The sequence below is a fragment of the Lissotriton helveticus genome, chromosome 3_1, assembly GCF_964261635.1.
Source record: "Lissotriton helveticus chromosome 3_1, aLisHel1.1, whole genome shotgun sequence".
NCBI classification, from domain to species: Eukaryota; Metazoa; Chordata; class Amphibia; order Caudata; family Salamandridae; genus Lissotriton; species Lissotriton helveticus.
Window position 1 is genome coordinate 1,861,302,836 of NC_136061.1, and position 24,126 is coordinate 1,861,326,961.

General features: G+C 43.2%; 1 protein-coding gene across 1 annotated transcript in view; it reads left to right on the plus strand.

Moving 5' to 3' along the window:
* LOC144824336 (uncharacterized) overlaps positions 1 to 24,126 on the plus strand; it is an 88,479-nt gene that overhangs the window by 61,275 nt on the left and 3,078 nt on the right. Inside the window, exon 5 of the mRNA XM_078683453.1 lies at positions 21,327 to 21,446. Within this exon, the coding sequence (XP_078539579.1) occupies positions 21,327 to 21,446 (120 nt within the window). The remainder of the gene's footprint in view (positions 1 to 21,326; positions 21,447 to 24,126) is intronic.

Consider the following 24,126-nt stretch of genomic DNA (forward strand, 5'->3'; position numbering starts at 1 on the left):
GGCACCCCTGATACTTGCTGGCCCTGACGGAGCTGAAGTGCCACTCGGGCTGACTTGCTGAGCGTTGTGGTGACTCATGGGTTTTGCTCTTGCCCCACCCAGGCATAGGGGTGTGGCGGGACCTAATGTGTTGGAATCGTGCTCACTTGCTCTGTTGCAGCCTGCATTACAATGGGCATGCAGGACAGTAGGCAGTCAAAACTGACCTTCCAGGCCTGCATGACGGCAACTGCGACAGAGACACTCTCGGAGACTGTAAGGTGAGAGGCCACTGAGAGACCTCTTCCCTGCTTGACCAGGATATCAACGGCATGTTCATTTAACTCAAGCATAGCCTCAGTAACATGGACTCCAAAATCCGTACACTAACCATGCGCCGGGACCATATGAAGGAGGGATTTGACAAGCACGGCAGACACCTTGACCAGTTTGAGACGCATGTCTCGGAGGTGGAGGAAGCCCACACCGCCACCAGTGAGCATCATTTCAGAATGGAAAAGGTCATAATATTAATAAATAAAAAAGACTACATGGAAGCTAAATCTAAACAGAGTACTCTCAGTATTCTTGGGGTCACAGAATCAACTTCCATGGATAAAATGGATGCCTATGTTGTGAAGTTGATCCGCTCCATGTTCGGAGACGCCCTGTTCCAATTGTTTGCCATTGAGTGTGCCCGTTGCTTGCTAAATCCTCGCTCACATCCTGGGACTCCGGCACAGCCTATTGTGGCACGCCCCCTCAACTAAAAAGATAGAGAAACTGTCCTGCAGCTAGCCATGGAACACTGGACTGTCCAGTACCAAGTTAATGAACTTTCGTTCTACCCGGATTTCACATTATCTGTCCAAATGGCTCTCCAAGAATTTCTACCAGCCAAGAGCCTGTTGCAAAAGGTTGAGGTGCAATGTTCATTGATTACCCTGCCAAACTGTATGTCTCATTCTATGGCAAAACTCACCTTTTCATTGATCTTAAGGCAGCTCTGAAATTCTCCTGCAAGCTTGAGCCTCTTGGAGAGGCCCGCCCTGGGACGCAAGGGGCAGTGGCAGGCAATGCTTTCAGTGAAATGATTGAACCAGACTAGTGTTGCATGCTCTGGGCCTGACCAGGGCCTTCTGGGGTTGTGTGCCAATGGCTGCCACTCGTGGCCAGTTAGGCTTGAACTGGCCCCCACCTACAATATTAAACCATCAGTTGTGTACCCCCTGTTCTCTGTTTGCATTCTCAGCCATCCAGCTTGGACTTGCTGGGATCTTCGCATGACCTCCTGGTGCCCCAGAGATTCATTCCTATATTCTTTCTTATCATGTCAAGATTGGAATGGGAGGGGCTAGTTTGAGGATGGTTAAACTAGAATGGATGGTTGAAGTGGGTGTACATATCAGTATACTATATTTGCCTGAAACCCTTTTCAGCTTCCAGCCCCCTTGGCATAAGCTCTACACCCAGCGTTCCCACGCGATAGGGTGCGTTTGACCTGGAACACAGATTGAATGATCAGCGCAAGGCTCAGCTAGTGCATACCCACTTGCACCGACATCACATTGATATTTTCTTCTTTCAGGAACTCCATCTCACCAATATGTTATATTATGTTAATGAATATTTCTAGAGCATACATTCACTAGAAAGTCTCTTGGCGATGGGTAGCTTGTTTGGTATTCATTGACAGTTATTGGTAGGCCTGTTTAAAGAGCCATGCTTTCAGTTGTCATAAAAATCTAGCATAGTAGAAATCCCGAGTTCCATTGGCAATGAATTCACCCTCGAGGAGAAATGACGGAGAACCTACACCCTTCTGTCCTTTTTTTTGTTTGGGGTTTATGCAGATAGTGCAGGTGGCTGGATCTTAGTTCTCTGGTAGGGCAGTATTTACTAACTCTGGATTTAACTAAGGCGGGCGGTCCATATGTAAATCCTTAAAGACTGTCCCGCACACCTTGAACATGGTTCTCTGTGGAGCTGGCACCCAGTGGAGGTCTTCAGTCACCTGGGAGATGTGGCCATATTTGGGCAGATGAAATATTATCCAGGTGGCCTGGTTTTGAATTAGCTGGTGCCTACGCAGAAAGAATTTGGGGAGGCCCAAATAGAGAGAATTGGCGTAGTCAATTCTTGACATGACTAGAGCTATTTTAACTTGAGTCAGGGCCTCCCTAGTAAGGAATTTCTTTATCTTTTTTATTTGTCGGAGTTGACAAAGCTTGCCGATGTCACTGCGCCTACCTGCTGCTTAAATGATGACTCCTCATCAATGATGACACTGTGGCTTTTTACCACCTTTTTGGGCAGGCCCATCTCGCTGGGCCAGATGGAAGGATTCCAGTGATCCACCTTATTTTTTGTGATAACAATCTCTGTTTTATTGGAGTTCAGCTTCAGGTGGTTACTGTTCACCCAGTCGCTAACGAACAGCAAAATGTCTTGAGACTGCTGCCTAGACGTGGGACTATCATTAACCGAAAATAGCAGTTGCATGTCATCAGCATACTTGAAGATATTGACTTTCATCTTTTTAAGAGAGCTGACCAAGGGGCGAATGTAAATATTGAAAAGGTTGGGAGGAAGAGAGGAGCGATGTGGCACCCTGCAACTTAGTTGTACCTCTGCCGAATTGAACGGGGGTAGCCTAACAGATTGCGCAGTATCTTTCAAAAACTAAATGATCCAGTTGAAGGCTGAATCCGGTTGCCCTGTAGCCCTGACCCGGTCAGCTAAAAGGGTATGGTCGACCATGTCAAATGCCACAGACAAATCAAGTAGCACTAAAGCTTGAGTAGTGCCAAAGTCTACTTCCTTCCGTATATCATCTACTACCGACATGATTACTGCTTCTGTAGAATGTGCCGGCCGGAATCTTGCTTAACAAGGGTCCAAGAAGTCTGACTCCTCTAAAAATGAGCAAAGGTGGCAGGCTATATGGGTCGCAAGTAATTTTGCGAAGTGTGGCAGGAGAGAAACAGGACAATAGTTTTTCATATCTAAGGGATCTGCTCCAGCTTTTTTTAGAATTGGTGCAATGATTTCCCTTTTGAGGGAACTGGGAACAAACCAAGTATTGATTGATTGATTGATTGATTGATTGATTGATTGATTGATTGATTGATTGATTGATTGGAAAGTGACATTGTTAGGTCAGCGAAGAAGGTAAATACTAACCTTAGGACTTTCAGGAGACAGATTCCTTTGGTGATTCTGACTTGACTTTTATCAATAGATTAACCAGGTCCTCTTGCTTTATATTGGGGAAGCAGAAGAGTGTGTAACTATTTGTGTCACCTAGAGATTGATTATTGTGTGTTGGGCAGGGAGGGATGCTATTTTTAATAGCCTCAATCTTATTCACAAAAAAGCATTGAGAGAGTCGCACAAGATTTGAGTAGGTATGACCATAAGAGTGACTCTGTCTGGAGATTGCCTGGAGCAGATTCTTAAATCATGTAAACACAAAGATACCCCAACACCCAAGAGCTGCCCATTCAGGTTATATCTGCATTTAAAACGTTTTCTTACAAGATTGACTGGGAGGCATGGATGCAGACAGGATTAGCAGTATTCTGCATTTTGAAAGATGGAGAAGAACTGCAAACATTTGTTATCCTCAGTAGAGGTTATTCAATCCTTGTTGGCATGTTTCGGAGGTTTACCGCTCTAATAACATGGTAACTGACTTCCAGACATCCTCAAACATGCTTAGTGTCACTAAGCACTTTACCACTGCTAACCAGTCCTAAAGTCTTGTGCTCTCTCCTTTAATCATTTTAACATTGGCTTACACCCAATTGGCATATTTGATTTACTTATAGGTCTGTAGTCAAGTGGTACCACAGGTACCCAGGGCCTGTAAATTGAATGCTGCTAGTGGGACTGCAGCACTGATTGCACCACCCACTTTTGTAGCCCTCCAAACATGTCTCATGTCTATGATTGCAGCCTGTCTGTGCACTTTTTAACTGCCATTGCGATCTGGCAAACAAAACCTTTTGCCAGGCCAAAACCTCCATTTTTAATACATATCAGTCACCTTTAGTTAGGCACTAAACAGCCGAGAGAGCAGGGGTGTATTTAAAAAGTTGGACATGTACTTTTAGCACTTACATGTCCTCGTAGTGAAAAACTCAAATTCAAATTAGTTTTACCCTTCTGAAAGGCCTGCCTCTCCCATAAAATAACATGGAGCCCGATTCACAAAAGTAACCTGAGACAAAATCCTAACTTTACGACTTTTTGGTAGTCACAAAAGACATTTAGGAGTAGTAAAGTTAGGATTACTAACTTTACTACTCCTAAACTGAGAAAAATCCTAACTTTATGACTTTCGGTATTCACAAAAGGCATCTAGGAGTAGTAAAGTAATTGCTACATTTACTACTCCTAAATGCCTTTTGTGAATACCGAAAGTTGTAAAGTTAGGATTTTGTCTGTTTAGGAGTAGTACATTTAGGAATCCTAACTTTACTACTCCTAAATTCCTTTTGTGAATACCCAAAATTGTAAAGTTAGGATTTTGTCTCAGATTACTTTTGTGAATCAGACCCAAGGAGTTATTTACCTTCTTATATTTATTAATTGATCACTTCTAATTGAGAGAAGGTAGGAATGTTGAGTATGGTGTCTAAAGATTTGTAACTTAAAACCCTCTTTAATGGTAAAGTCGGATTTTTAGTCACAATTCTGAAAATGCATCGTATGGTAAAAAATTGGCACTTCTTTGTCCCAACCATTTGGTGCCCGCAGCCTACATCCTTGGTCACATGACTAGGTGAAGCTGGCAGTTGGCCTTTGTGTATTACTCACAGACATTGGCTGGGCCATCTCTGACATAATGAGGGGGCAGAGCTGTCAACTACCACACTTGCACAACACAAAGACTCTGCCTCAACACACTCACAAAGGGTTTCACACTACTCTTTTGTGGCCCCAGATAAGATAGGGCCAGGGCAGGGAAGTGGGAAATTCCAGACACCTCTGTAGTGGGGGACTCTAGAAGCTTCCCTAAACTTCAAAGTGGGCACCCAGTGTTAGTAGTGGAACCTCAAACCCAATTCTTCAGTACACATCTGAACCTGTGGAAGATTCAAAAGAAGGACATTTGTGCTGCTCTGCTGCAAAAAGGGCTACTACTCTGCTGCCCTGCTACTCTGCTTCCCTGCTTCCCTGCCTCCCTGCTGCCCTGCTGTATGAGTGCGAAGGACTGCACCTGAATTTTAAACCCAGGACCGCCAGAGTGATTCCAAGGGCTAGTTGGCTGGCCTCAGGAACAGAACAGGCTTCAACCACCCAGAACCCTACACCTGGACTTTGCCTGTTGTGAGTCCTGCTCCTCCAAGTGGTGCCACCTCAAACCTGGACCATTGGAAGTGGGCCTGAAAGGTACTCTGCCCGCCGAACTGTGGTCCTAGCAGAACCGATGCAGCGCGAGATGCATGGCCTTGCAACTCCACATTGAGATCAGCACTGCGTGATGCATCCCTGACTTGGGACCTCGCAGGCTCCTCAGTACCACCACTGTGCGGCACATCCTCTGACGCAGGACCTCACATCGCAGAGCTGCAGCTGCTCGAATACACTGGTGCCCAACGCATTCGAGACCCAAAACTTTGTACTGCAGCCTCACTGCTCCTTGGAACTGCTGCTGAGCCACTCATCCTCAATGCAGGACCTTACCTCACAGCCCCACAGCTCTCCGGAACCACAGCTGCATGATGCATCCTCAACACAGGACCTTGAAATGCTCTGCACCAGAATGTAAGGTACTTTATTTAGTGAGCCTAACTTGGCCCCCGTATCCAGCCCACGATCCATCGTGGTCAGCCTGAACTTGTAACTTTGTCTCCATCTAGCACTGCCAGATAACCACAGGTGGTGCTGTTGGCTACATTTTAAAACTGCATATCACCAGTTCTACTAGTTGGATTTTTGTTGTTTTGGTGTGAAGTTATTTATTAAAATACACTCTGTTTTCCTAAGTTGCTGTAGAATTTTTCTTATGTTGTGTTTTCACTTTATCACTATTGCAAGTGCTGCATAAATATTTTACACATTGTCTCTAAGTTAAGCCTGACTACTTGTTTGCCAAACTACCAGAGATTTAACCCCTTCGCTGCGGGGCGTTTTCACCTGCTGTGCGGGGGGGAGGGGCTTGGCAAGGATTGTGGTTGCTGCTTGATTAGGGTTCCAACCCTCCAACCCGTAACCTAATTGTTTTACAACAGCGTAGGCAGGAGGCTTCACAGTTGCTCTCAGCATTAATAAGTATGTCAAGAATGGAACTCAAAAGACTGAGGGGTAGATAGTCAGTGACCCGAGGAAAGAATTGGTTGACAAAGAATGGGTCTCACTGATAGAAAACCCAAAAGTGGTGTCAAGGAATACCATGTTCAAGCTCATACGATATAATATCTCACATCAAGCACCAAATCTCCTACATAAAATATTTCACACAGCCTCAATCAGATGCACTAGATGTGTAACAGACAAAACAGGTCCCCTGCATATATTCTGGCTCGTCCTATCGCTGGACTCACATTGGCCCAATGTGTACTCTATTATTGGCCCGATGATGGTGTATGGGGATCATTGCACAAGTCCTTGGGTCAGAGCTTTGAAATTGTTACAGAGAAATAAGAAAAACAACAAAGGCATGTAGGTTTGCACACCTCACCTTATCATTGGTGATCAGTAAAGAGCCGCGTCATAGTAAAACAATAGTCACAATCGCTGGAATTATGTGTTCCTGCAGCCACAGCGTTTTCCGCATTCTTAAGGTTTTGTCAGTTTTACCATATAATACAAAATCTGATGCATAATTTACAGATTTTAGCAAAAAATACATTTGTTTCTAGCTCAAACGGATCAAAAGTTACTAAAAAGACAACAACATGTGTTCCTGAGCTGTGGGCTAGCCTGCCCAAAGGTTGACTGGTCACCTTTCTCTTGCATATTGTTGTATGTCAGAGTTAAACTGACACTAATGAGGTAACAACTTTGACAGTGTTAACGTGCAAACATTTAAAAATATTCTAGCAATACTATCACAAAATGTGTCACTTTACACCGCATAATTTGCCTTTTTCTTGCTGCATAATGCAGTCAACACTGCTGAATAATTTGACTACCATTAACAATTTCACGTTTGAATGGTGGGGGAGGGGTGCGCCCAGTGCCCATGTGTCTCATACCCAAACTTCCCTATGCCACTTTTCTCTTGTGGTTTAATTATCCTCAGTCTAATCGACCATTTCCAAACCATGTGTGTTTCTGTGCAGCCTTGCTTCATTCAATTATTTGCCCCAGTCCATTTGTGACCCTCGGCCTTCCATTGATGTATAAGTGATGCACTATTGCCATGGCCAATAGAATTATGTGGCAGGGAAGGGACAAATTGCTGCATAACAGAAAAACATACAACGTGGGATAGATGCACGCGGCTGAAAACTGTATTATTGAAGTCAATTCATAGGGAATGTGCACTTGTATGTATTCACTCGGCAGTCTTATGTTAAGCAGAGCCGCCAGACCAACACAGCATGTTTTCAATGACTCCATTGTATACACAAGAACAGGAAGACCTAGGACTGCATGTGGGACCAGCCTATGAAGTGCCCCAAACCCGGTATAATGAAAGGTCCACAATGATAAGACGACAAAAAATGCATAAATCACTTGATGACAAAAAATAATAGAGAACAGGCATTGGCTAAGCTAATAGGTCTTCCTTTAATGCAGTAAACTGATGCAAACAAAGAGGCTGATTTACAAGCCCCTTACGTCACTTTTGCGCTGTCGTTGTGTCACTTTTGTGATGCAGCGGCGGCGTAAAAGTTGCGGCCCATTTACAGCGTGACCCATCTAGGGAGATGCGTCACGTTGTAAAGCCCTGCGTGACATTATACCTGCGTCAGATATAATGTATGCAGGGTAGGCGTTCCCACGCAGGAAAGCCTCGTAAAAGTGATGCAGTGAAATCTACAAGATTTCACTGCGTGACTTTTAGGACGCTACTGCGTCAAAACCTTACGCCTGCTTGAAGCAGGCGTAAGGAGTGACGCAGTGTATTGGGACTAGGCTGTAACACGCATTGCTGTCGTTGCGTCGTGCTTTCGACACGACTCCAGCAACGCATGACTTTTCCGTCAACAGATGTGTCAGAATTTCTGACGCGTCTGTCAGTCCTTGCGCCATGGTACACCTTATTGTAAATACGGCGCATCCATGGTGACGCAAGTGTTTTACATGGTGGCGCAGGGAAAGTGAAGCCGCTCTACAGTTGCGTCACTTTCTTGTAAATCTGTCCCAGAATTTGCACATGGCTGTGTTTTTATGTTTTACCGCAGTAAAGCCAGCCCTATTGACTTTGTGAATGCTTGGTCGGAATGAACTCAACAGAAATGAAAATTAAGGGGAAAGAAACAGCTTCTAGTAAATTAATTAACACTGACACCAACGCTAGTTCATAGCGCTGAATTGTTTCGGCGAATAAATGAAAATCCATGAAAAGTTTATTTTATTTTTGAAGCATGTTTCCAGGATCCGTTGTTCTGGAAGATCGGAAACGTCTGATCCGTCGTCGGTATTCATGCGAGAGTCCGCTTCTGAGCTTTCTGTCGGGGGTTGTGTGCAGACAGCGTTCTGCACAACACTGATCCGCCCCTGTGCAGCTTGATGCTGAAGGGCTTTCTGTTGACAAGTCTGAGGATGTAATTAGTTTGGGAGAACGTGTTTTCTTTGATCCCATTTAAGCCATGAGTGGAGTGACATTGAAGTCCGTAGGTGGCTTCCGTGTTCACGTGCTTGCAAGCTTAAGATCCCGGTTTAGGATGGAGAATCATTCAATGTGAAAGGTATAGTTTTAACTTTTTCCTCCTAATATATCTTTATCTGAAATGCAAGACAGGGAATAACATTTATAATGGAAAAGATTGTCCCGGCTGTTCCCACAGTGATAACAATAGTTATAATTACGCAGTGTTTGCTACGACTTTTTTTCCATTTACAGCACTGTGAATGGCATGATGCTGCAACTCAGATGATTGGTACTCCTATTATCGGTGACATGCTTAAACAAATCTAGGCCAACTTATTTATTGCAATTTATGCATGCTTAGTGACTCAACGTGCCTCCTTTAACAAATATGACGTAGTAACTACTTGGAAGTGGAACAAAGTATCAACTATAAGTGAACAAATATCTCTTCCTTTTGAAAATTAGAGGCAATTTTGTGTTTCACTACTGCTTATTGACAGTTTAGATCAGTACACTGAGAGAGAGAGAGAGAGAGAGAGAGAGAGAGAAAGAGAGAGAGAGAGAAAGAGAGAGAGAGAGAGAGAGAGAGGATAAAATACCTATGCACAATCTTCCTATAAACGAATAATACACACATAAAAAAATTGCTTATGTCTTGTGAAAAAAGGACGTAACAAACAAGTTTCCTATTGGTATTTTTTGTTATGTCACTGTATTTTATTTTGTAACATATAAAAACCTAATACATTTAAAAAAAAATCACAAATACATCTATTCCTTTATTCTACCTCGGGATAGCAAGCATACATTCTCTATTGTTTCCTCTCCCCACCTATTGAAGTATTATTAATATGAAAAAAGGAACTAATGTTGTATCCTCTTGAGCATTGCAGATGGCCAGACAAATTCGAAGAGGTCACCTCACCATAGTTTATTATGTCATGCTTTATCATCGGTGACCTCTCCAGACCAAGATAGGTAAGCACCACCACGATAGACTAAACCAGTCCTGGGTGGTCCGGATAATTTGACTGAATAAAAGCAGGGATCCAGTTGTTTAAAAAAAATATCTTACTGTATACCCAAAGACTTCCAGTTCATCTGAGAGGTACCCTAGATATGATTAAAACCTTCTTTGTTAGGACGTTTCATGAAAATTAATGATCAATCCATCCTTGATGGCTTACCAGCATGTTTCAGCCTAATTAAATGCCATAGTGGAAAACAGCCTTCATCGGGGCTCCTATAATGCCTGCCTAGTGTGCATACGTGCCGTGCAAAAAGATGAGGCATGAGGCTCTCATCTCTCTTCTATGCGTTTTTCTTATACCTGCCAGGATATTTAATTTATGGTCAAGCAGAAGAAACATTTTTTATGGGGTCAAGCTAGACATATAGGCATGAAAGTAGACTGACAACCGTAGAGGCTTATTTAAGCTATTTGCACATGAACATGTAACCCATACACATGAGGTCTAGGTCTTGCCGAGATTGTATGTTTCGGGTATTCTCATAATAGAGTCAGCCTTGACATGCCGGCATGATACCAATTGATAAACTGAGGCTTGTAAACGTCCATAGTTGCGAATTGGGAATCAGTCGCAGATCCCAGTTTGGAAAGGACAACTAACTCTCTGTTATTGAGTCTTCTAATGTTAATGAAATATAGATTTTTTGGAGAAGGGCATGGAAAATGCCACAGATCGCTGCTGCAGCTTGGACTGCATTGTCAAGTAATAATCGAAGCAGCTTATTCTCTATAGTGTTGTGATGACAGTAAATACATGGCAGGAAGTTAACAGGGAAATCGTGCTTCTTCTCTGAGTTTATAGTTGAAGCTGGGAGCCCAGATTTCCGAATAGAAATTCAAATAGGGGAATAAGTTCAAGAAACTGCACTTCCATTCATATTCTCCTGGAATAAACAAAGTATCTCGTTGTGAAGGCTTAAAAATAGAGTGGACAACTCTTTTCACATTACTTAGATCTTCCACCCCCCCTATTCTTGGCTCCATCGACACCCAAGCTTCCGCCCTCACACACTGGCTAGAATCAGCAAGCGATACAGTGGCTCCACTTAGACAGATTAAGACTAAGCGCCTGCATGACGCTCAAAGGTGGTTCACCGAAGACCTTAAAGCCCTGAAGCTGGGCCTTAGGCAGGTCGAGCGTCGGTTGCGACGCGGCTATGTCCCTGACATGAAAATACGGTTCATAACCCTGCTTAAAGAATACAAAATAGCAGTCCTGCAAGCTAAGACCACTCACTTCTCAAAAAAAAATGTTGACTCCACCACCAGAACCAAGGATATCTTTTCCATTGTGGAGGAACTATCAAACCCAGATAGGTTCACCATTAAACCTCTCCCTTCTCGTGCACTCTGTGACTCTTTAAATCTTTTCTTTGTGGAGAAAATCGCCAATATTAAGAACAGTATTCTATCTTTGACCCCGCTCCACCTCTTTGGGCTTGACCCTCCCCTGCTCTTTCCTAACTCTATGCAGCTGACCCAGATTCCTCCAATCTCGGAGACGGAGCTTCTTGCCCTCTTAAAGAAGGTTACCTCTGGCTGCCCTCCCCTGATTCTCCGTGAGGCCTTTACAGCCTGCCCTTCCCTCCCTCTGGCACTGTTGAACAACTCCCTCTCTTCTGGCCAAGTTCCCAGGTCATTCAAGAAAGCAGAGGTTGTGCCCATACTAAAGAAACCTACGGCAGACCCCACGGTTATGAGTAATTTCCGCCCCATTTCCCTCCTCCCCTACCTCAGTAAAGTCATCGAGTCTCATGTCACCAACATCTTGAGCACCTTCATTGAAGACTCTCACTTTTTCGACCCCCAACAGGCCGGATTCCGACCTAATCATTCTACGGAATCTGTTATACTCTCAGTTATGGAGGATTTGCGGAGAGGGGCTGATTCTAACACCAGCCAGGTCCTGGTGCTCCTGGTCGACCGTGTCGGGGAGGCTGGCATCCGGGGCACCGCCCTTGACTGGGTTCGCTCCTTTTTGAGCAATCGCCGCCAGACGGTCCGGCTCTCTCAGTTCTCCGCTGATGAGGTTGAACTAACCTGCGGCGTCCCGCAGGGCTCCTCCTTAACCCCTCTCCTTTTTAATTTATACCTCACTCCCCTTATTCGGTCCCTACGCGGCAGCGGTGTCACCGCGTTCAACTACGCGGATGACATTCAGCTGGTTTTTTATATTAGTTCCTCTGACCAATCCATCGACAATTTTCAATCCACCCTCTGTCACATCAGTGACTGGATGGGGGTGAATCACCTGAAACTCAACCCCGACAAGACAGGGCTACTGCTTGTCGGGGGGGCCGCCAACCCTTGGAAATCCACCTTCTGGCCCACGAGGCTGGGCCTTCCCCCCAACCCTGTCAACTCTGTAAAAAGCCTCGGGATCATTATCAGTAATGATCTCACTATGAAGCCTCAGATCAACGCGATAGTCTCCGCTAGTTTTTTCTAGTTAAGGAAAATTAGAAAGATTGCCCGCTTCCTAACCATCGAGGCTCTTACCCTGGTTCTGCTGGCGTTAGTCATCTCTAGGATTGACTATGCCAACTCGCTCTACGTTGGTATACCGGCCTACCAACTGAAGAGGTTACAACTTGTACAAAATCAGGCCGCACGGCTTATCCATCATCAGCCCAGGCACCAACATGTCCGCCCTCTGTTAAAATCCCTTCATTGGCTCCCTGTCTCTGAACGCTGTAAGTTTAAATTGGGCTGCATTGTCTTTAAATCCCTTGCAGGTATGGGTCCCTTTTTAATTTCTTCTCTACTGTACCCTTATGTCCCCTCCCGTAATCTTAGTTCCTCCCACCGCGCCTTACTTCGGACCCCGACCTTTAAACGTAAAAAACTGGGAGGACTAAGGTTCTCATTCCTTGCCCCGTCATTCTGGAATGCTCTCCCGCTAGGCCTGAGACAGGCTCCTTCCTACACCCATTTTAGGTCCCATCTCAAAACCCACCTGTTTTGTAATGCCTACAATTAACGCTTCTGGCCCCACGGACTGTTTGCCTCCCTGTGCTTAGCGCCAAGAAACCGCTGGGTGTTAGCTGCGCTTTATAAAATTCTTTTACATTACATTACATTACATTTTCAACCATGTTAGTCTCGCACATGAGTTCTCACTAGAACAATAGAAAAGCTTGCTGCAGCGCAACAGTAAAATAAAACAAGCTTTGGCAAAGGCAATAGGTCTCGTCTTTGAAACCTATTCGATTTTCCAATGGTTTTAGCCAGGCCTCACATCATCTATGATGCTGTGCGGCTTAGCTAATAAACAGGAGAAAAACAAGTATGATGTGCCTTTTTGTAGTGACGCACACTAAGCATGTATGGGCCTAAAAATTGGCGCAAGCATTTTTTTGTTTCCTGATTTGAGTTGGATCGGTAAACAAAAGAAAAGGAATGTGCATGGGTGGGGGAAAGAAGGTGGGTGGGGAGGAACACAGGTGGGTGTAAGAACATGGAGCCGTAGTCACAGTGGGCAGAATCACGGGGCATGGGGAAGAAACACTGAGGGGAATATTTACAAGGACTGAACTCTGATTTATCCCCACCTTAATGCATCAAAAGTGGAGATAGATTTAACACCCCATTCACAAGCTGGTGCAAACTGCAGACATCGCCTGTATTCCCATGATAAATGCCACAAAATGTATCTCCACGGTGGACACCACCAACTAACCCTAATGAGATGCAAAGAAGGCAGTCCCATGCAAAAACATGTGAAAAAATCACAACGCCACTTTCACAATGAGCTGCCAAATCTGTGATGTAAAACAAAAACAGGCGATAAGCCGCGGTAGCAGCAGGGGATTAACACTTGCCTATTGCTGGTGTAAAGCAGGATGACTATCTGCAGCATAAAAGGGAGCCCAGCCAAGAGCCACACCTGAAGACCCACAGATGAAATGGAAACAATGACCATGCACCGCGGGTACCCATGATGGCCACAACACCCACCACAACCACCCCAAGCTATTCGCATCATTCCGGATGTTCTGGTTTTCTTCCATTGTCCACCTCCGCTCTCAGGCTGCATTCACCTTGTCCATGATGGCCTGCCATGTACAATATTTTGTTGCCAATGGGGCTTGTGGGGATGTCTGCTGGCTCGGGTTGCCTCCATTGTGCTTGGCTGTTGTTTTCTGTTTGGATTGTCTCTTTTTTCAGGCTTTTGTTGTGCTTATTCCCGCCTGCCATGTGTGTCTCGGGCCTGGTGGTGCGTATCCCTGCTTTCCTCATCACGAAAGGGCTCTTCACATGTTTTTTGTGTTGTGGTTTGTGTTTTTATCTCTGTCGAGGTGGTTGTATCACGGACGTGGTCCGCAGTTAGGCAGACTATTGCATGCTACCGCCTAGTTGTGAATTCCACGTTAACACAGGGTTATTTTCCCATAGTCAGCTGCGATGTGTAAAGGTGCGTTAGCATTTTGTGGTGATGTTTAGCACACATTCTTGTGAATATACCCCCTGAGAATGGGTGGAACCAACACAAATGTGTGTGCGTGAGGGAAGCAACACAGAGGGCATGGATGGGGAAAAACACTGTGTGCACAGGGAGGGAAGCAAAAGGACACAGCAATGTGGAAGGGTGGAAGCAAACGAAAAAGAGAGAGTGCAACATATTCAAACACATGGGTGAGAGGCTTGAAGGGCGAAGCTTTACATAAGTGAAAACCTACATAAGAGTAACTGAAAGGACAAAGTTGTGGAAAATAAAATGTTTATAATGTTATGAAAAGAAATGTGACCGGAGAAGATGGGAAACACAAAGAAGAGGGAAACAAATGCACCCCTAAGGAGTGCATTTAGAAAAAGATCAAAAAAAATCCTGAAATACAGGCACTTTTGGAAGGATAAAAGGAGTAAATCAGAGAGAGATGGTAAACAGGTTGTGCTTCACGGGAGGGACAAAGACTAGATAGATGGTCCAAAACAAATAAGCAGGAAACTAAAAGTGACATAACAAAAAGCCAACGGAAAGCAATGGTCCAAGTTGCCTAACCTTTTTTTTTTACATTTCCATGGCGGTGCCTTGAAAATAGGCAATGCATTGGGAACGCCAAACACAGTCCCTGCACGGCATAGACTGTAAAGTCCATGCGTGGAGAAACTGAATTGCATGCACACAGGGGGGCAAAAGTTGTGTCCCCCTGCATTCACCCCATGGAGCGGAGGCACCTTTATTTCCTTTACGCCATGAAAGCCATTGTGGAGAGGAAATTCGTTATATGCTTGGTGGGACCGCAGTGATCCTGCCAGGCATATTGCGACCTTCTGACTGCTACAATACCACCAGGGAACGGCGGTTCTCTGGAGGCTGCGGTGGGGCAATGGCAGTCCGACCGTTCTAATTGTAAGAGTGCTCTGGCTAACACTCAGCCTAGATGAGGATCCGAATGCAGCAGCTTCTAATTACATGGACTGGATCAATAATGCAGTATTTTTAACAGTCCCCATTAAAACCCCTAGAAAACATAGAAGCAGTCCCACTGCTCCTTGGTTTTAAACAGACCTAAGACTTTTTAAGCAAAAGTTAAGGCGCCAAGAAAGTATGTGGAGGGAACATTATTGTGAAGCAGTAAAAAACAAATACAAACAATAAATACTGGAGTATAAGCCGTTGATTATAGAGAATACATCTAAATATTTCACAGACAAAATCAGTTTGACCAAAAACTGTGCCAAGTAGTTATTTAATACTATCAAAACATATGTTAGTCCGGATACCCCTAATACTTTGGAACATAATCAAACTATGTGGAACACGATAGCAACTTGCATTCTAGAAAAGATTCAGGTTATGTTGTAAATTCACCCCCAGCCAGAACTTACATTTTTTGGGTGACTGTCTGGATAGCTCGAAGACATTACAGACTACGTTACTGAAGTTCCCCTTGCTCAACGAGGATAAGTTGCTTATTGAGTCTACAAAAGCTGGCTCCTCGTTAGATCCCTGTCCACCAATGTGTTTACAATCAGCAACTAATACAATTTCAGGTCACTTTACTCAATCATCAAAACAGGAATCTTTCTGACTGATTGGAAGAAAGCCTCCATCCTTCCTCTATTGAAAAACCCTAACTTGACCCCAATGAGGTTAAAAAACGACAGGACTATATCTGGGCTTCGCTTTCCAGCACACATACTGGAAAAACACCTTAATTGCAGACTCTCATCCTTCTTGGACGCAAATGAGATGCCAAATGCCATGACGTAAGGGTTCAGGAAAAATTACAGTCCAGAGGCAGCACTGGTCACGGCAGTGGAAGAAATCAGAAAGATTATGTACAGTGGAGGGAAAGCGGCATTGATCATACTCAATCTAACTGCCACTGTTGACACTGTCTCCTATACAGTGCTTACCAAATGGCTGAAAATCATAGATGTCGGAGGGTCAGCACATGAGCTGCTGACATCATTTCTCTTAAATAGAGAGCAAACAATTTCCTTCGGCGACTTTACATTAACATCTTTCACGCTGCTATGCGGGGTCCCTCATGGATCTTCCCTGAGCCCAACCCTTTTTAATATATGTGTGGCAACTTTGGTCAAATTGATAAGATCGATTGGTTTTTCTACTGTATCACATGCAGATGATATACAGATTGTACCTTTAATCTCAGAAAATCCATCAGAGGTCGCCATCGTTTCAGAATGTGTATGAGTGAAGTTGTAGGATGGATGGAAAACAACTGTCTTGAGTTACACTCTGAAAAGACAGAGGTCCTACTTTTTGAAAAAGACTCAAACTAGCTGTTAAAGAGAAAGTAAAAAAATATGTATTTTTTTTTAACATTATCCATAAAATCTCACATTCTGTTGTTGGTTTCAGATTTACTTATACCATCTTAGAAATCTCAAACCAGTCTTAATCTTAAAAAACTGATTACTTCAATGCACTTTTATGTTGGTCTTCCAAAAAATGTTTACGCAGGTTACAGAGAGCTCCACATGCAGCAGTCAGAGCAAAATGTGGTTTGTAGACAACTTACTATGTTTCTACGGTCCAAGACCAAAAGGAGGGAGTGGGAGGAAAAGAAAGGTGCTCGCTAAATGTCCTCCCAATATATATCACAAAAACACCAAGTACAGCAAACTACGTTAGAAGGGTCAGAATCACTGGGTGTATTCCTAATTAAGACTTGGATGTGACCCACCATCCCACCAGTAGTGGTATGCTTCATCCTTGGGACATCTCCTCACTTGTGTCTTCAAATAAGCAGATGTGCACTCAGCAAACATGGGAGCACCTATTGAGGAATGTCTAAGTGAGGATCCGCTGAGATATACAAGTATCTAGTATGTACCCTAGCAGTTTATTTATGGTACCACTAATAAGTCGCAAAGTTAATCTGGGAGTTGTTAGCATTCTATCATCTTTTGGGTCAACATGTGTCAGCCATCGTTAAAATCCTAGTGTGTCAGTGGCTTTCATGAGGAACAGAATCCCTGAAAACTTTCCCTAACACTAAGTATTGAGTAGTTAATGTTATCAACTGTACACACATAAATAGAACAACATTTGAGGCAATACTTACAACTCTGAGTCTCCCTGTATCAGGAGTTTTCTAAAAATACGTAAGCAGGGAAACACACTAATATGCTAATATCCATGAATCCAGACCTATACTAGATATCAAATAATTAGGTCATGCACTCTACCATAACAATGTGAGGCACATTTTTAATAAACACACACATGCAGTCTTTAGGTTATTGTTTTCATTTAGGGATGGAGGAAGTATCTCATTATTATCATACACTGTGTAGGGGAGAAGAGGTGGATTACAATTTAGGCTGATGGACGTAGCAAGAAATGGTGTAAGGTGTAACATTAAGGCCAATATAAAAATCATGATGCCATTAAGTAATCTTTATTGTATATAGTTAATTAAAACAATTAGAAAAAAATGCAGAACGAATAAAATGGCTGAATTTTAGGAAGGTAGGTGAGAGACTGGAGCGTTGCAAGTAAAATCAAACAAATAAGTGTGAATTGCCAAAGTAGTCTAAAACCAGTGTCATATTTGTTTTTTCCAGAGGTAGAAGTTTTTTTAACTGTTCCCAGGAGAAGCAGAGTTCAGTTGATGGTTTATTGCATTGTGTGTTCATAGATGTATGAGATTTGCTGTGAAAATAAGCAAAGAGGATAGCAGCTTAAAAAATGGGTGGGCCCTCTGAGAGAACAGCGGATTGATTCCTGTCCAGTGGAGTTAAAAGGGCAATAAAAACTGGTAAGTTGTTGACAGAGATAGTCCTCAGCAGCAGCAGCGGTCTTTGGTTGGAGTCTTAAATTTCCGCAATTCGTTAAGGCACAAGAGTAGTTGTCTCTACGAGTTTGGTGTAGATGGCCTGTGACATCCCAGAGGACGTGTCATGATACCAGATATACATGCAGTCGAGCAGGGGAACACACACTCACGTTCCATTCATGAGACATTTCAATGTCAACGGCTAGCTTCTTCAGTAAGGTCATAGCAGGGATGTATGTCGTTACAACGCATGCTTTTTCCACGCATGCCTTTACAACGCAGGTTTTACAACGCAAGTCTTTACAACGACTTGCGTTGGGCGAGCTGGATAGTGAATAGTTTAATTTACTATTCCAACTCCAGTCCCTGTGGATAGTAGGGAAGGTTTTGGATAGTAAACTAAACTATTCCCTATCCTACAGTGCCCTCCAGCGCAAGTCGTTGTAACGACTTGCGTTGTAATTCCTGCATTGTAAAGGTACTGCGTGGAAAAAGTTTCGTTGTAAAGGATGTTTATAGCAGTGGTGCAGATGAATTTTCAGAGTGTGGGTTCTGCTAATAATGTTATATCACTGAAGTCATAGGGATTGTGAAAAATCCAAGTGTCATACAAAAAACAACTGTGAAAAATGTGCTGCACTCTTTCTGTGAAAGAGTGGTAAGAGTGTAGTATGAAACTACTGATGCACGACAGATCACTTGTATGGTAGTGTGCTATCATTTATAGACGCAAAGGCAAAAACAACAGTTGATGGACAGAATGCAGAACAATGTCATACATTCACCCCAGTACAGAGATCTGGGCCTAAATCCATCGTTTTTTTGCACTCCACACCACCCCAGTTCAGACATGGCCATATGCAAATCAGCCTTGACCCTCTGCCTCATGGGAACAGTCCAGCCCGAACTACCAAGCCATGTCTTTCCTGGACCGGAATCAAGCATCCTAGGACCGGTTTCTGGCTATCAGCCGTCTTCAGCCAGGATAGCTTGACTCCAGTGGTGTGGAGAGCATGGGACTCACGTCTGAACATACCCATCCCACTCGGGGTGACAAACGCAAAAACAACAGTTGATGGACAGAATGCAGAACAATGTCATACATTCACCCCAGTACAGAGATCTGGGCCTAAATCCATTTTTTTTGCACTCCACACCACCCCAGTTCAGACATGGCCATTTATAGACAGCAAAGCTTCAATTGAAAGACCCACTAAATTTGCACAGATATATACTGGCGATAAAACTATATAGTGAACAAACAATAATGTGTGGATATTGGGTATCAGTGAATATTTATCATTTGCACATCACCAAGTAAAGTGTCTTGATTTGTTCTGGTCCTATCAAAATCTTTGCAATAATCACTGCTTAAAATCACAAAAAAGTGATTCATTTGTCATTTCCTAATTGCTGTTATATTTTTAAATATGTGTATAGTTATATTACAGTTATTTAACTGCTGTTGTATGTTAGAAAAAAACTGAACTGACGTCCTACAATTGTTCATTTCCCTTTCTGTAACCCAGCAAGGTTGTCACGTGGGTCCCCTCCCTTTACAGTCAGAAAAATATAAATAAACACTAGTGTTGACTAAGGAGCAATTTGTCAGAAGACATAGCTTGATATTTGACTTTTGTCATTGAACGCATAGCATGTGGCAAGATATACACAAAAGTTAAAGGCATCTGTATTGCTCATTCACTTTCTGAACCCCAGCATGGATATTTTAGAGGATGTTGCAGCACACTCAACACCCCTACTCTAGCACCTATGAGCTATCGCCTTGAACTTCATCAACGTGAAAATGATCTGATATATTTTGGATCAGAGCAGACACAGGGAGATGATGGGCGAAGTGCTGAAACTTTTCAGACACTCCCCCCAGTCACAGATCTGGGTTGAATCCATTATCAGTCTTTATCTCACTTCGCCACCCCAGTACAGACCCAGCCATATGCAAATCAGTCTTGACCCTGTACCTCATGGGAACAGTCCAGATCGAACTGCCAAGCCAGGTCTTCCCTGGTCCGGAAAGAAGCATTCTGCGACTGGTTTTGGGGTAAAACTCCTCATCAGCCAGGCTAGCTACTTTGTGACCAGCACAGCCTTAGACTGTAATACTCCTCTAACACAAACCCATGCATTATCCTCAGCAAGACTCTAGCTTTGATCGCCTGAATGCAATGTTTTTTGCTCAATAGGACTCAGTGTTTGAAACTGTAATAAACAACAAAGCATTTTGGTTGCTCAACCACGCACAGGCATTTGTAAATCACTGTTGAAAAATCATATTAACTGCTCAGCAAGGTGTTGGTGTTAATAATAACTTCTGGCCAGGCAGACAGACACATACTTATTTAATAAAGCCTTGAGATCTCAGATTGGAGCTATCCCTCGTACCAAAAGCTGTTCTAAGTTCTTTCATGAAAACGGGGGTAGTAGGAAGAAACTCCAATACTTTCCCACAGAGCTAGAGAGCTTCATCCCAAGGATGCAGTTGGGGTGGTGGAGAGAGGTAAAATGGCTTCCTTATGAGCTTGGACCGTCACTATGCCAGCGCCCAGAGAGTGCTTTGTTTAATCCATCAAGTTGTATGTGTCTTAGCCACCAGCCTCTGAAATGCGATTATTACAGAATATCATTCTGCCGCTTCAAATCCTTCATTAACTGTACCTGAATCTCAGAGAAGTGGACAAACATAAATTCCAGGACCTGAGATCAGGTATGAAAGGTGGAGAAAATATGGATTTTATGTCAGAATATAATTTGCAAAAATAGTGTTCCTTTGTGAGTTGATATTGTATTCTTAGCTCTAATTGGACAACATTTTTGTCAATTATATATAGGACATATTAGTTTTAAAGATATTATTTCATGCATATTATTCTAATACTATACCAAAATATGCTATGATTTATGAAAACCTGAATATTACACATAAAAAATGATGCATTGTTAAGTCAAGAGACAAATGATTTTTCAATTGGGATAAGGTTATGTTTGAAATCAAGTCATCTTTCTGTACAAGACTCATTTCAGATCAACTCAGGCCCACCAAAGTCAAAATGAGATCTATATTTGATAGCTGCTACTTGTACATTACTTAATTTCATCAGTAGAATAGGAAAAAGGCAAGTTAGGCTGAGCCTCTCAAAGAATTAATCACTGTGTATGGCTGGAGTGATCCCCAAATCCTACCTGAATTACGCCAGTAAAGATCACCTACAGTGGTGACTCCAGCTTTGCTTATGTGCTGTTGGTTAATACTGCTTCTATTTTTATCACTCTCCAGTCTGATTAAGACCAATTTGCCAAGCCTAGTCAACATGGACATCTCTGAAAAGGAAGATGGGAACCAGTTCCAGGAGTTCTGCTTCATGTGGCTGTACCAGAGCCTTATCAATAATGACAGGTATGGATGGGAGTGGATAGGACAGTGCTTGATAATGGAAAGTATTACACTTGCTCTCTGCTTTCCCCTGAAATTTGCACTGACATGAAAAGTTCCTTTTCATTACTTCTTCCAGTCTGCCTATAAACCCCTTAAATGCATTTTCATTGTAAGTGCCATGTTGCTAAACCAGAGTGCAATGGGAAATATTAACAATATGATTCCAGTGAGAGGGACCTCTCAATCAATCAAAATTCTTTATTTCAATGACACATTACCCAATTCATTGACATATACAGTTACAAATACAATAAAATCAGCAATACATATCACTTATTTAAATCAATTCAACCAACACATGTAATTAATACAAAATAGTATAGAAATTAAAATGTCTTCTCACTAAAAAGCAGTAGAAGTCTGCTGCCCATTATCCCACAAGTGTTAAAACATTTGGAAGAATAGCAGATTAACCATCAGCATGCAACTCGTTTTGCGGACTAAAACATTGTAAAGTGCAGTGTGCAAAACCAAATTATCGCAATCACAGGGTTTCGTTCAATCTAACCTCACTAGCAAAGCCAGATTTCCCATCTCAAGACCATTGTTCTAATTGCTCACTTTGCCACTAGATTCAAGCTAGCCTGGCTGATGATGGCTAATTAGCCAGAAACTGGTCCCAGGATGCTTGTTTCCGGTCCAGGGAAGACATGGCTTGGCAGTTCGGGCTGTTCATCAGAACAGAATCTCAGTATTTTTGACACTCATTTCCCCATTCCCCCATTTCCCCATTCTCCGTGCCTCCATGCCATCTGTTCTCAATGCCACCCCACCCCCATTAAATTTATCTCCACTCTCTTTCCTCCCTCTAATGAACCCTCCACTTCTAAATCCCCTCAAACCATCACCACCCCCTTATACTCCCCTATCCTGAAACGCCCCAAAACCATGACTACACACCAAGAACTATCTCCCCCAACATCATGGCCCACTTCCCACATGCAGTTAGTCCAGATTACCACACCTGTACTTTCGCAATCCTTAAACCATATCAGACAAGACTCAACCATAGCCCTCACTCCAATTTTTGATGATCACCAACCTACCCCACTCTCTACCACTGATCCATTCACCACTGATCCATTCACCGCTGAAGTGTTCCCCTAAATCAACAATCTTGAACACAAAATCTACAACCGACTGTTTGAAATCACCTCATTACAAAAGGACATAAAATGTTGCTCCAAAGCACCTTTCAATCTCATAACTTTGGCGAACACAGCTCCTACCACATACATGCAGTCCAATCCCCTGTGTTTTCCCCCCGGGCAACCATACCATATACCTACTACCACCTTAGACCTAAATGCACCACTACCGGAATGTAACAGTTAGAAGCGGGAACTTTGAGCAACTCATATGACAATGCTCTCTCCCAACCCTGCCAACACATGATTCTGGTCATCCTCGCTATTAGGAGGATCCCCTTTACTAATCAACTTCCCAGACCTCCTTCCCAACTGGCACCATCCAGCCTAATCAATCTGAACTGAAAACATCACCTCCCTTAAACTGCATGCTTTCAAAATATCGGTCTGCACCCAAACATGTCACAGAAATAGCAGTAACCATCCAACTACATGATATAGACATTTGTTTCCTTACTAAAAATGGCTGAACAACCTCTCAGCTCCCATTAATGATCTTCCCATCCCACCAGGCTTCTCGATCATTCACTGCTACCGAAAGGATTGTATCGGTGGTGGATTAGCTACCATACACAAAAACAATCTAGGCCAAAAAACCCTTCCGCACAGCCGAACACTCATCCTTCGAATATCTAGGAGTTGATCTGTCCTTCAAAAGCTACAACCCAATCAAATTTGACACCATATATCACCCTCCAGGTGATAAAACCCAACTCCTTGAGGATGTAACAGACATAATAACATAACACAAAACTCCCTGAAGGACTCCACAAACAGTACACTAAGAGACCTAAACCTGCACCTGAACGATACAGATGATGCAACAATATGAGCCCCATCCACCATCCTTTAAGTAAAAGATCTATTCAACATTGCAAGCAACAGACTCACAATAAAGGCTCCACCCTCATTGCTGTCCTCTCGAACCCCATTACCATTTCCCTTCACTCCATCCTACCCACCAACTGGACCGACCGCCACCTAATCCTACTCGATCTCAATTTCTCCAAACCCAAGCACCATACCCAAAATAATAGTCCTAAACATTGGGCAAGGAACACACACCAAATCCCTAAATTAGAGCTAGAATCCCTAAGCATCTCTCAAATTTGCCCCCACCCGACTTCACTTCAGCAGACAACCTCACCACCCCCATTTAACACAAAAATGATAGGACTTCTTGACAATATCGCTCCTTTTAAACTCAAGAAATCAAGAATCATCTCTTACAGATCCTGGTTCAATAGATATCTGAATTTAAAGAGACGTAATCTTAGGCTGGCTGAAAGAACCTGGACATTACAACCCTCCTTGACCCTTCTCACTCTACTTCAAGCTGAACGTCTTAAATACAAAAAACATATATACAGAGAAAAATCTGCCACCCCAGAAACATTCTTGACCACTCCAGAAACATTCTTAGAGACCTGTTCAATATCATCAAATAACAAACATCCTCTTCCCCACAAAATTCAATGGATGACTCAGTCAAG